Below are 14,975 nucleotides of genomic sequence, written 5' to 3' on the forward strand. Positions count from 1 at the left end.
ACAGGTTTATTTGAATTCACAAGTTCTCGTAGCCCTGCTCCTTCATCAGATGAAAGAGTAGTGCTTTGACAGTTTGTGATTTCAAATAAACCTGTTGGAAGTTAACCTGGCGTTGTGTGACGTCTGACTTTCTACATCCTTGTCCAATGGCAACACCTTCACATCCTATCTAAAGCTGCAAGAGTGTTTATGTTGCTACAACTGACTGTCTACAATTTGGTCCTTGACGGACTGCACTAAAAATTCTTTCCTCTTAATCGAACTTCAAGCTGCGTCATGCTGAAGCAATAAAGGATTTCTTTTTAAAATGTAGAAATAAACACTCCAATCAATGAAACTTTACCAGTTAAACTAAATGATGTCAATCACTTATTCAAGGCACTTACATTGATCACTCCTGGACAGTTGGGACCAATGAGGCGAGTCTTATTCTGACGAATAAGTCGATGTTTCACGCGTACCATGTCCTGCTGTGGAATTCCTTCAGTGATGCAGACCACCAGTGGTATCTCAGCATCTATCGACTCCAGAATAGCAGCAGCAGCAAAGGGGGGAGGGACATAGATAACAGATGCATCAGCTCCTGTGTTTTCTCTGGCCTAAAAGTATAAAGATGAAGTGATTATTTACTGGTAGCAATTTACAAACTTTACATTGTTAACTCTTTCTGTTTTCATGCTATAACAACCTGATAGATACAGGGTATTTGCTCAAGATGGTTGATGCACTGAGTTTCCATTCTCAGGCTACTTAAAAGGAGCTACATGAGAAACAGAAAGAAAGAAACCAGCCTTAGTCACTTTAGTAAACATCTTAACTGCTAACTGAAGAACAGATTAGCAGCCCCACATTTGTAGCTGGGGAAAATGCATGTTGTACAATGGGATTGTTGAGGAAAACATCAATATAACTAAACACAAGCCGCTTACTATAATAGTTCAGTGCATAATAATCTATAATTAAACATACATATAGAATATATAATTACAATCAAGTAGAACAAAACTGTTATTAAAAAGTTAAACACAGCATGCACTATATTGAGACTAATGAAATCCATAAAGTTCATGCTGCTGAATCCTACATCCCTGTCATTAACACATCCACGCTCAACTATTTCAATACTTCCCAGATCGGCCTCCCACCTTTTACTTCCCACAAACTCCAGTTCCTCCAAAACATTTTACTTCATGTAACCCATTTGGTACCAAGTTCCACTCACCAATCACCTCTCCTTTCATCAGTGCCTCGAATTTAGAACTCTGTTTGTATTTTATTCATGAATGTGGGTGTCATTGCTAAGCATTTATTACTCATTACGAACTGCCCTTGAGAAGGTGGCAGTGAGCTGTGGGATGTTGATGCAGGTGATATTTAACAATGACAATGCCACTGAATGTCAAGTGTCTGCAAAGCATTATTTTAAGTCACTGGATTACTCATCCACTGATAATGCTGCTACGCCACTGCTTCCCTAGTTATCTTTAATTAATTCACAGGATGAGGACATCACTGACTAGGCCAGTATGGACTGCCCATCTCTAATTTCCCAAAAGGCAGTTAAGAGTCAACCACATTCCTGGGATCTGGAGTCATATGTTGGCCAGACCAGATAAGGATGCCAGTTTCCTTCCTTAAAGGACATTCAAATTCCACCATCTGCCACGACAGGATTCAAAACCTGGGTCCCCAACACATTCCATGAATAAACCACTGGGCAATCGCCTCACCATCTCTTGATATCACTAATTCCCTTCAGACCTAGAATCTTTTCCCCTGCTCATCCCCAAAGAACGCTCCACTTCTGACTCTAGCCTTTTGCCCCACTTCAGCCAATTAAGCTCAATGTTTTGGAATCTCCTTGGAGTTTACAGCCCTCCTTAAAAACCACATCCTCAACCAAGGCTTGAACACCATTCTTAATACCTGCCTTGCCTGGATGTCTCAAAGTCTTCCTGACTCTTCTATTAATCATCTTGGGAGGTATTTCTTTCTTTGAAGGTGCTACAGGTGTTCAAGCTTTTATTGGCATAAACTTAAGTCATGAATCTATTTGATGACATCGGGTTTCATTCAACTATTTTCAGCTCACATTTTGTGAACTGTGCTTAAAGGTTTAAGCAAAATTGTTGCTATTACAGTCAACTTAATGCCATTTAACAACCACTGGTCAAGGTTACAACACTTCTTTTTTAATGCCAATGTAATCCCATTCTCGGGACAAATGGCTTCCATCAGAATGAAGCTTAACAACTCAAAACTCTGTAGTAGTGAATCTGTGGACGGCATGGTGACAAAGTGATTCGGACTGCTCCCTCACTGCGCCAGAGACCTGGGTTCAATTCCCACCTCAGGTGACTGACTGTGTGGAGTTTGCACGTTCTCCCCGTGTCTGTGTGGGTTTCCTCCGGGTGCTCTGGTTTCCTCCTACAGTCCAAATATGTGCAGGTCAGGTGAATTGGCCGTGCTAAATTGCCCGTAGTGTTAGGTAAGGGGTAAATGTAGGGGTATGGGTGGGTTACGCTTCGGCGGGTCGGTGTGGACTTGTTGGGCCGAAGGGCCTGTTTCCACACTGTAATGTAATCTAATCTAATCTAATCTAAATCTAATATATAATGGTCAGCGAACCAAGGTCTCCCAAACAATTCAACAACGGGTTCTATTGCTGTGATACCGCTGTGAGAATTGCAAATATTGGGTGTGGTGAGATAACAAAAGAATTTGGTGTGGAAATAGAGAGGGTTGTGAGGAGATTTCACTGAGAAAGACGCTGCAAAATCTCCCATTTTAACTGCTGTAAGAGCCAGGCTTCCTAGTCAACTGTATGAAAAGAATATTAGGATTTGAAGCTGTCTCCATAGTTGCCATTTCTATTTGAGACATACAACACCAAAATTCTGGCTTGTGAAGACCCTCTTTTGGGTGATCTTGCAGCAAACACTCCACAGTCTATGCAGAGTTAGCTGAGGCAACAAGACGATCACCAATATACTCCAAAATAATTCAAGATTGATTCTGAACTTGTTAGACAGCTCAGGGCTGTGCTGATTCCATTTTTTGTGTGTGTAACTCCTACAGAATTTCCTACAAGCTTCATCATCTGTAAATTGCAGAAATTGTTAGAAATTTGCTATACATTCCAAATTTTTCTTGACTCTTTTACATTTGTATAGATATTTGTAACATTTATAGAAAGGGGAGAATCTTCTTTGGTGAGAAGATACTATTGTAAATGTTAACTTGACTGTATTTACCTCTTTAACAGAGTTGAAGACAGGCAAATTCAAGTGGCTTTTACCCCCTTTCCCAGGTGACACTCCTCCTACAAGATTAGTGCCATATTCCAAAGCCTGTTGGCTATGGAAGGTTCCCTGGAATATACAACAAAGAGGAAAACATGTAATTAAATTAACATACAAATATACTCAACAGTATTACACTTTAAGTCATCCAACGTAGTCTCCTCTGAGACTTTATCCAAATAATTTTATTCAGCAGTGAGCCACAGAGCGCTTGCATGTAATTGAGTGGAGAACGATCTCACAGCCAGGCAAGATCCTGCTGATCACATCATGCACTTTTCACAGAGTGTAATCAGACGTAAAAATTATCTTTGATTTTACATCCAACCCAATTGAGTTAAGTTATATCACACCAGCTACTGCCTGAGCTGATAGCAACTAATTCAGCACAAAACTGGAGGGACAAAGGATAGGTGCACTATACCATATGGATGCCATCAGCGCAGAATTTGCAACCTCATGGATGGGCATATACCTATTCGAATAAGATCATCAGGCTAGAAGTTCAACTCTAGTTGAATGCAGGACAGCACATCATAGAAGATGATTCCAGTTGCTGGATGCCAGTCATATCTCCAGAACATCTCTGCAAGAGTTTCTCAGGGCAGTGTCCCAGGTCTAACCATCTCAGCTGCTTTGTCAATGACCTTCTCTCCACCCACTGCACCTTTGCATACTCTCTGATTTTGCAGCTGGGGTGGAGCGTGCTGGCCCAGCAGTTAGTGACCTCGATGGTGTTTGTGCCTGGGAGGAGGGTACATGGTGAGGATCTTCTTGACCCTCCTGAACTTAAAGTTCCAAAGGTCAGAGGCAGAGCAGGGAGGGTGGATGTGGAAGACCCGGTCACCTCTGCAGTGTCCCAAGGGGAGATTTCTGAGGTGTCAGTGCGAGCTTCCTCCTTTGGCTGGGTGCCACCAGTGTTCACCAACTTTCCCCTGTCCTCCTGTATTGCACCTCAGGTCCTGAGCACTAATGGTTTGGACATGAAGTCCAAGTGTGTAAGTCTGTAAAGCAGACCGAGGGTTCCAGCAGATGCCTGGTTTCCGGCAGTCTTACAAGTGCCTGTAGCATTTTTCCCCAAGCCAGCAGAGCTTTCACAGTGAGGTGCTCACCAGACTGTGCTCCAACACACTCAGGGTGTCAGTATTTGAGGTGATGCTGATGGTGGGTCGGGGGGGGGACTAGGTGGGTACTGGAGGCCGTCTTGCCAATTCTCCCGGAGATCTCCCCCTACTTTCATCCTCAGCCAATAAAACTGATGCAATAAAATGAATATTGGTGTAACATTTGCGATTAGATTAGACGTTCAGCCTAGTTTGTCAGTACTGTTTCATGGGACGTAGGCATTTCTAAAAGAGCCAGCGTTTCTTCCTCATCCCAAATTGTTCATGAACTAAATGGCTAAGATTTGACAACATTACTGAGGGTCTAAAATCACAAAAAGGCCAGACCAAAGTAAGGATGGGAAATTTTCTTCTCTAAGGGACAGTAGTAAACCAGATGGAGTTTTATAACAATTGATAGAGAGATACCAGAGCAAAAAACAGAGTGTGGTACTTATTATGGCATTATGGAGAGGGTCACTGCTAGTGTTCATCTGCACCCGCAAGACAGCACTGATTAGGTAGCAACATCAGGCCAGGCTGCGAGGTCCTAGTGATGCAGCCTCCTCTACCAGGCCTCCATGAAGAGGCCTCATCATCTCTTCAACCCGGGCCTTCAGGTCCCTATCAAAGAAATGCAGAGCCATGTTTTGTTTCTATGTTCCTTATGATTTAAACGATTGTCTATTTGGAGTCATTTGCAAATTTATACAGGTTAACTTCTGTCACCATATCAGTTAGTTATACAGAGCGTGAGCAGAAATGATCCTCAAGAAGCCCCATTGGTATTAATCTGCCTCCCACAGTTCTGTATGTCAATATGGACCAAATTCAGTACAATCTCTGATAGTGAACACACAAAGTCAATGCAAGTCAGTCCTACCTATAAATTACAAAGACAAAAAGCTTGAATACCCGTCCCCACAAAATAAAGTTGAGAGAAGTCCAATGTTTTGTAGCAATTATGATGTACAACTGATGCAATAAAATGAGCATGTGTGTCATATGATGCAGCATTGCATGGGAATAGATTAGACCCACATCTAGTTTATTAATATTCTTCCAAGGGACATGGGCATCACTGACAGAGCCAGCATTTGTTCCGTATCTCGAATTGCTCTTAAACTGAATGGCTAAGGTTACATTGATTGTTGTGGATCTAGAATTACAGGTAGGCCAAACCAGCTAAGAATGGCAAATTTCCTTCCCTGAAGGACATGAGCAAACCAGATGGAGTTTTATAGCAATCGATGATGATTTTGTCATTGGCACCATTACGAAGACTCACTTTACTTTCCAGCTTCATGAATTAAATTCTAAAGGCTACCACAATAGAATTTGAATCTATAACCTCAGACCATTAGCCTAGCCATCTGGAATGCTAGTCCAAAGACATTATTACTTGGCCATATTCAAGGTAGTTCATCTCAAGTGGGACGCTAATGTGATCCAATGATCCAACAATGTGGTCACATAAGAAAGGGTACTGGGAAGAGTTAAGAATATAGGACTTAAGAACAAGAGTAGATCATGTAGCCCTTCATCCTTGTCTACCATTCAATGGGATCAAAGCCGGATCTGATTTATAAGGATGTTGCCCGGTATGGAGAATGTTACCAAAGTGAAAAGAGTGGATGGACTAAGGTTATTTTCTACTGAACAGAGGAGGCTGAGTAGAGGTGGTTAAGAGGGGCCTAGACAGAGAATGAACAGAGGCAATCAATAGAAGGATTAGAGGTGAACAGAAGAGGGTGCTGCAGGTCAGGAATTTGCTATCTCAATGGGTGAGAGACCAGAAACTTGCAGCACATTTTTAAAAATCCTTGGAGATGAACCTGAAGTGCCTTAATACAAAGAGTTACCAATAGCTGGAACATTGAACTATTTCATCCAGTAAAGACACAATGGGCTGAATGGCTTCTTGTGCATTAAATATATACAATTCTGAAGTAAGTCAGCCTAGAGTCATTGGCAATGCTTTCAGAAGACAGTCCACGCATGCCAACCGAAAGACTTGATCAATAGTCAAGTTGCTTGACACATCAGTGCAGTACTGAACTGCAGTTCAAGAGCTAGGATTTATCCTTCACAAAACAATGACTGTTTCAAATCTTTATTGTGTAACTTGTTCACAAGTCAAGCTCAGAACTAACTATAAAATAACTAAAGAACTGCAGATGCTGGAAATCAGAAACAAAAACAGAAATTGCTGGAAAATGCCCCACCTGTGAAGAGAGAGCAGAGTTACCATGTTGGGTTTAGGAACACTTTTTGTGAACTACTTGTCTCTCCACAAACGATGCCGAATCTTCTGAGTTATTCCAGCAATTTCTGATTTTGTTTCAAGCTTAGGACTGTTGTGTTACATTGCAACTTCTATTATTACTGTTGCAGCTGCCTTTTACTAAAGTTGACTAAAATGGCCACCCAGAGTTTTGTAGCTGACACAAGATGGCTAAAAAGGGATTGGCAGCTGCACACAGCAGACTTCCACAGCCAGGCTTGTAGTCTCCATATAGAGTCACCGGATAAGATAAAGAAAGATCCTAATAATAGGGAATCATTTTAGGGTCCTGGTGAGAAAAGACAGAGGAATTTAATTAGATTTCTGTAGACAGGCAGCTCTAAGCACATAAGTATTCTGATAAAGAGCATCCTTAAAAAAACTTAGATAAGAAACAACTGGCAATAACCACAGTCCCAAGTTTGTTATTTAGTAAAATATAGAAGGAAAAGTCTGATCCCACACTATTCTGAACTGTTTACGTAATTGTGAATTAAAATGCAACCTACAAACTAACTTGAAGAGATTTAGCTGAATTCCTATGAGCAGTCAATCTTGGACAGCAAAAAGAGGCCCACTTCATTCGCACGAAAGGTAAGCGATAAATGGTGTAAAGATAACCTTGAAGAGAGCACCAACAGACAGTTAGCATGGTAGATGGTGTAAGGAGGTTGTGAAACATGGTCAGTGTGACATCCAGAAGATAAACAAATGCAGCATCACGGCTTAGCAAACAGCCTAAGTACAAATGTAGACAATTTGAGTAAATCCTTGTAGCCAAAGATCAACGGGAGAATGACAGAGACCAAGTATAAGATATGGGTGAGGGCGAGGTCATGTCCTGTTGTACCTTGAGAATCCAAATAAGTTTCTTTAAACAACTTGGTAAAGCTGTGAAAGTGACTGAATGTCCCCCTTATCAATGGAATTCAAATAGATGCTGTCTTATTAAGTAAGAAGAAATAGTATGAAAAATATTTAAAATAGAGACAGTCAGGTTCATCCAAGTATTAAACTTCTTTTTAAAATCAAGTAACAGAATGCAAATAACAGAAGTTGAAGCTGCAAGACAAAGAGACTATTTGTTTGATCTCTCAAGGAGAGAGCGAGAGAGAGAGAAAAAGGGATGTGGGGACACCTCCCACCATGTACGTGGTAGGTACTCATGTGACTCAGACAACGGATGAATGGGCACCACAAGACAATCAACAGACAGGAGTGTTCCCTCCCAGTTGGGGAACACTTAAGCAGTCCTTCGGGTGACCATCCTCGAAGGCGGACTTCGGGACAGGCAGCAACGAAAAGTGGCCCAGCAGAGGCTGATAGATAAGTTCCACATCCATAGGGAGGGCCTCAACTGGGACCTTGGGTTCATGTCACACTACAGGTGACCACCATTGCACTATACACACACAGACACTCCTATACACACACAGACACACACACACACCCTTACAGACGCACACACACTCCCACATGCACCCCCTCACAGACTTAGACCACTCTATACTCACGCGCACATATACACTCTCTCTCACAGACACTCACAACCCCCCACCCCAGACACACACACACACTCATCTCCTCAGAGACTTAAGACACTATACACTCTCTCTCACACACTCACAACCCCCCAACCCAGACAGACAGACAGACACACACACACACACACACACACACACACAAAGACCCACATGCACACATATACATATACGTTTGTGGGGTGAATTTGTACTTGCAGAATTACATTGTACTTTGCTAAAAAATTGCATGAATTAATGTAAAACTGGTATCTCACTTTTTAGATTAGAATCAATCTACACATCATGGCACAGACAGAGATCACAGGGGGCTAACACCTTCAACATATTGTCCAGCTAACACTAATTGTTACAGTTAACCTGAGAACGCAACTTTTAATAAAAAAACGTTTTGTGAATTTACACATGAAGGAAGTGAAACTACCATGGTATTCGAACAGATAAAAGACTCAACAGACAATGAAGCTATTTTTCAATATATAATTTCAGTTACATCATACTGTAAACCTTTGCTAGAAATTCTGTGCCTTACAATCGTGTCCTCTACTACCACCTGATGAAGGAGCAGTGCTCCTAAAGCTAGTGTGCTCCCAATTAAACCTGTTGGACTATAACCTGGTGCTGTGTGATTTTTAACTTTGAGAGAATGGGTGCAGCTGCTGCCCAACTTGTCAGCTTTGTCAAAGAATTATAACATTAAGTGTAATTATATAACTTTATATTGGCAGAAATTAGCATCCTTTTGTATCTCTTGTAATAAGTATATAAATTGTCTAACAGAATGCAAAAAGCCCTTAGGTGATAAGCAAGTGTCTAGTTTATTAACAATTAACGTGACACAGCTGGCAAATGTCTGGGAAGGAGTACACACCTGTCAGCATTGGAACATGATTGAATGAGTTGCATTGTAAGATGAGACAGGTAATGGAAGTGTCTGGTAAACGTCATGAGATCATGGGAGAGGCTAGGACTGTACATAGAGATATCCATCATTGATCATGTATTTACAGGATTGGATGTGCAGATTTGGGGGAATATAGCTAACAATGACATCAATATTCCATATAATTATTGTAACATGGAATGTATAAGAATTAAATGAGGGCGGCACAATGTCCAGTAGAATCTGTTAGAAACTGCTAGACACAGAACTTAAAGCTCCTCTTTGAAATCTCTATGACAATTACCGACAAAAATTGCCAATTATCATCATTCAGACGAGTTGTTAATCTGGAAGCAATCTGACCTTTCAGGTGGGCATAAAGCATTACATGGCACTAGTTGCTGAAGAGTATGGAAGTTCTCTCCAGGGTCTTCACCAATATTTAACCCTCAAACAACATCTCAAGAACAGATTGCTTAGTCTTTTTCTTATGGATATTTGTGGAACCCTGCCTTGTGCAAATCAAAGTTTCTGACATTACAACAGTCAGCTGTAGCTGTGGCCTTCTTGACTGCATTCTTGCCAGAGTCAGTGAATTCAGGTCTTAGTCCAGGATCTTAACATAAGTTATCTAGATTTACAATCTAGAGCAATAATAGCATCTTTCCAACGAGACTTTAAACTAGGGACACATCTGCTCGCTCTCTCTCTCTCTAGTAGACGCAAAAGGTCCCACGGCATGATTTTGAAGAAAACCAGACATGATTTCTTTGCTGTCCTCATCCACCTTCATCCTGTTCTGAACATCAATGAAACAGATTATCTGAGTCATGACCACACTGTAGTTGGTGGAAGCTAATCTTTCCTACATTATAATGGTGACTATGTTTGAGTTCCAAATTGCTTTGGAACATCCTGATGTCATGAAAGGCACTGTATAAATGCAAAGTAAAAACTGATAAGAACTATGGATGCTATAAATCAGAAACAAAAACAGAAGCTGCTGGAAAAGCTCAGCAGGTGTCTAGCAGCACCTGCGAAGAACAATCCAAGTTAACATTTCGGGTCCGGTCACCCTTCCTTAGAACTGATGGTAACTAGGAAAATGGTTTTCCTAGCTGCCATTAGTTCTGAGGAAGGGTCATCAGACCTCAAAACATTAACTTTGATTTATTTTTTCAGATGCTATCAGACCTGCTGAGCTTTTCCAGGAACTTCTGATTTGAGTGAAAACTCAATGGTGGAAAAGTGCTTTGGAAATCCTGAAGGCAGAAAAGACATCATCATTAAAAGTTCTTTCTTTTGCATGAAGTTTTATGAAGACAAGTTAGACTTTATATCAAAAAGAATTGAAACGCACAGCACCAAAAGCAGCTCTCTATTGTCAAAACATCAACACTCACGGCTGATGGTAAAAGATGCCAAGTATCAAAAATAAATATGAGAAATAAATACCAGCAGGTTAAATATGAATGTTAGACAGATGGAATGCAAACAAGACGCACCTGCTTCCCAGTAAAACCCTGGCAAATGACCTTTGTTGTTTTGTCTATGTAGAGGTTTTGCCTTGAGCCGCTGTAGCAGTGTCTCACTCCACTCCGCTTTGCTGCAACTAACAAAAGGCCAATGTTAGCAACACAGGTCCACTATTTTGCTGAGGTATATAACATGCAGTACTGACTCAGGATACCAAAGGTCTAATTCACACACAGACAATTACAGACAAGCACAGCAGTGATGCTTTGGTGCTCAACTAGATTTTAAAAACAGGCCAATTACGGAAAATAATTTTAGGAAATCCCGCTCTGATTTTGCAAGTCCCACCAAGATCACCACCGGGAGATCAAAATCAGTCCCAATCCATAAACACACAAGAATGAGGAGCAGTAGAGCATATGACCCAATGAATCGCCAGGAAGGATTGAGAAGATCACAAATGATCCAATTGTGGCCTCAACTTTGTAGAAACATATTTTCCCTCATAATTCCCACCTTGAATGCTTCCCACCCTGATCCTGATGTTCTTGTCTGCCCTTCCATCACTCTTAACTCCCCTGCTGATTAAATCGCTCTAATTCAACCTCAAATATATTCAAGGTCAGCGTCTGTTGCTCTCTGGGGCAGAGAATTTCCAGGACTAAATGATCCTGAGAGAGACAGATTCTGCTCATTTCTGCTGAACCTGCCCAAACTTTCCACCTAAAATAAAGCAATAATGGTAGCAGATTTTAACTATCCAAACATGAATGGTGACGGAGGGAACAAAATTCTTAAATTGCATCCAGAATTTACTTTTTTTTAAAGCTTGTACATAGATGGATAGACCCCAACAAGGGAGGGACAGCTTTAGACCTAATACTTGGGAATGAACTCAGTCTGGTAGAAGGTGGATTAGTAGAGAAGCATTTTGGACATAATGACCACAATTCAGTTATATCTAGGATATTTATGGAAAAGGATAAGGATGGGCCAGGAACAAACGCATCTTAGCTTAATAAATTTAGCCTAAGATTTGGCCCAAGTGGACAGACAGCAACTACTTGCAGATAAAAATGGGTCAGGGCAGCAGGAAGCATTCAAGGAGGACACAGCAAATGGACAGGGAAATACATTTCCAGACAGATAAAAGCTGGGATCAAGAATGGAGCATCCTGGATGTCATGGGACAGAAGGTTTAGGGTTAAGAAAAAAAAATAGAAACTATGGCAGATACCAAGTGCTCAATATGGCAGAATCCCCAGAGGGTCTAAAAAACATACAGAAACTTAAAAAAAGAAATTAGGAAAGCTGAGAGAGTACCTTACAAGCGTTGGCAGGTAGAATAAAGGGAAACTGAAAGGACTTTGTTTTAAATATTCTAAGTGTAAGTGAGTAACAGGGAAAGAGGAGGGTCTATAGAGGTAAGAAAGATAAAACAAAATAAACCAAACCATTTGCTTGTAACACAAATTCAAAGAGTTTTAAGCACACATTAAAAGTATAAATCACATTCACCCCAAAACACCACTCCATAAGTGGAAAAGATCTTTCAAAATAGCCCACAAAAAACACTCCAGGAACATTATGTAAAAGTGTGATTTGTACAGCATTCATTCCAGAGTGGGTTTACATCACTTATGACTTCAATGTTGGTGCCTTCTCCTGGTGCTATTATACACCTGATTTTATATTAACTCAGCTGTAAGTAACTTCTGCAGGATTTTATCCCAACAATTCTGGTCCAAGACTAACTTGAACTTCTTACTCGGAGGTAACCTAGTTCACTATTTATCCTTCTCTTCACAGGAGCACTGACCTACACAGCTATGGTCTTCCACAGATTTCAAAGGATTGCTCCAAACTCAAAGTAAAAACGTATTCCCTTAAGCCTCCCTTAAGTTGAAAAAAAACAAGTTCCAAAAGTGTCTACTCTTGAGGCTGGGTCATAAAACAATATATTATAAAATCATTTTTTTTTAAAATCACCATGGCTACAGAATTACTTACAAGTTAATTAATTTCAGCAACACAAAAAACCCATAACCAAAAATAAAAACTCAAACTTACAATAAATGATTAATAGAAACAAAGCAATTAGTGTCAAATTAGGCAGCATGGATTTGTAATGAAAGGTCGTGTTTAACACATTTGATCAAAATGTTTTGAGGAGGTAACCACGGCTGTTGATGAGGACAATGCATTTCATGTGGTCTACATGGTCATGAGCAACATTAGGACTTAAATGCAGGGGATATGATCAAGAAGCTTTCAGATGACATGAAATTTAGTAGAATGGTAAACAGTGGGTAAGATAACAATAAACTATAGAAAGATATCAACAGACTGGTTAATGGACAGAGCAGTGGCAAATGGGATTCAACCTAGAAAGTCTCAAACAAAAAGGAATGAAAGTGGATGAACCACCTAACATCGAACTTGGCACCTAAAACAACGGCAAAGATATTCCTGTCAATCTGACAACGTCCTCCTTACTAACATCTGAGGGCTATTGCAAAATTGGGAGAGCTGTATCACATGCCAGGCAAGCAACAGCCAGACATAGTCATATAGGAGTTGCCCTGGGAGTCCTCAAAATTGACTTCGGACATCATGAAGCATCAGGTCAAACACAGGAAAAGAAACCTCCTAATTACCATGCACAGTCCTCTCTCAGCTGATATGGATCACATGAAGGAAGCACCAAGAGTGGCAAGGAGACAATGAATTTCCTCCACCCAGAGTACAATGTCCACCACCCAGAGTGGTTCAGCAAAAGCATAACTGCTGATTGAGCTGGTCAGATCCTAAAGGTCATTGCTATCTACCAGTCTAGCAGCTAAGGAATTAATAAGAGAATATCTTACTTGACCTCATCCTGATCAATCTGCCTGCAGCAGATGGATCTATCCATGACAGTATCATGAAGACCATGCTATCAGGAGCAGAATTAGGCCCTTTGACCCATCGAGTCTGCTCTGCAGCCAAATAAAAGAGTGACCACTGCATGGCCCTTGCGGAGACAAAGTCACACTTTTGCAATGAAACAATCTTCCATCATAACTGCCTGGCACTATCACCATAATAAAAGTGCCAGACTTCAAATAGATCCAACACAACACCAGGAGGTGCCACAGGCCATTAGCAGCAGCAGAATCATACTTCAACACAATCTGCAACCTCATAACCTGGTATATCCCCCAACCTACCATCATCATCAAATCAGGGGATCAACCCAATGTTTAATGAAGACCCCAGGAAGAGCAACATCAGCCATAATTAAACAGGAGGTGTCAAGCTACCAACAGGACTACTTGCATGCCAAACAGCACAAGGAGAAAAATGACAGACAGATCTAAGCAATCCCACAACCAATGGATCAGATCAAAGCTCTGCAGTCCTACCACATCCGGTTGTGAATGGTGATAAACATTAAACAACTTACTGGAAGAGGAGGTTCCACAAATATTCCCATCCTCATTGATAGGAGTGCCCAGTTTATCAGGTGCAAAAAGGTTTAAACATTTGCAGCAATCTTCAGCCAGAAGTGCTGAATGGATGATCCACCTCAGCTTCCTCCGGAAGTCCCTAACATCACAAGTGTCAACATTCAGACAATTCAATTCACTCCATAGGAAGATGGTCATGGTTGCTGGAGGTCAGTCATCTCAGTTCCAGGACATCTCTGCAGGAGCTCCTCAGGGGAGTGTCCTCAGCCTAACTATCTGCAGCTGCTTCATGAATTACCATCCCTCCATCAAAGCCAGAAGTGGGGCTGTTCACTGACGATTGCACCATTCATGATTCCTTGGACTTTAAAGCAGTCAATATCCAAATGCAACAAGACCTGGATAATGTCCAAGCTTTGTCTGAAAAGTAGCAAGTAACATTCGCATCACACAAATGCCCGCCAATGACCATCTTCAATAAGATTGAATCTAACCAACACAAGTAACTCACTTCCCCAAAGCCTGTTCACCAACGTACAAGACACTGTTGCGATGGAATACTCCCCACTTGCCTGGATGGATGCAGCTCCAACAAGACTCAAGAAGCTTGACACCATTCCAGGTTAAAGAAGCTTGCTTGATTGGCACCAAGACTAAAAAATTCAATTATTCCTCCATCATTGCACAGTAGCAGCAGCAGTGTGATACACTGCAGAAATTCAAAGATCCTATGACACAATCTTCCAAATCCATGACCACTTCCACCTCGAAGGACAAAGGCAGCAGATACACATGAATATTTCCAGCTGCAAGCTACCCTCCAACCTAACCTGAAAATATATTGCCGTCCCTTCACTGTTTTGAATCAGCATCCTGGAATTCCCTCCCCAATGGCATTATGGACATACCTAAAGCAAACAGACTGCAGTGTTTCAAG

At 41.2% G+C, this 14,975-nt stretch overlaps 1 protein-coding gene across 3 annotated transcripts in view; it reads right to left on the reverse strand.

Annotated features, from left to right (window-relative positions):
- Window positions 1-14,975, reverse strand: part of suclg1 (succinate-CoA ligase GDP/ADP-forming subunit alph) — an 88,287-nt gene that overhangs the window by 33,716 nt on the left and 39,596 nt on the right. For all 3 annotated transcript variants that reach the window (XM_087991538.1, XM_043699107.2, XM_043699194.2), the window contains 3 exons: window positions 10,619-10,725; window positions 3,255-3,371; window positions 387-599 (listed from right to left, as the gene is read on the reverse strand). In XM_087991538.1, the coding sequence (XP_087847664.1) occupies window positions 387-599; window positions 3,255-3,371; window positions 10,619-10,725 (437 nt within the window). The remainder of the gene's footprint in view (window positions 1-386; window positions 600-3,254; window positions 3,372-10,618; window positions 10,726-14,975) is intronic.

The sequence above is a fragment of the Chiloscyllium plagiosum genome, unplaced genomic scaffold (genome assembly GCF_037043375.1).
Source record: "Chiloscyllium plagiosum isolate Xiang-an unplaced genomic scaffold, Cpla_swu_hap1 HiC_scaffold_1, whole genome shotgun sequence".
In the NCBI taxonomy this organism is placed as follows: domain Eukaryota; kingdom Metazoa; phylum Chordata; class Chondrichthyes; order Orectolobiformes; family Hemiscylliidae; genus Chiloscyllium; species Chiloscyllium plagiosum.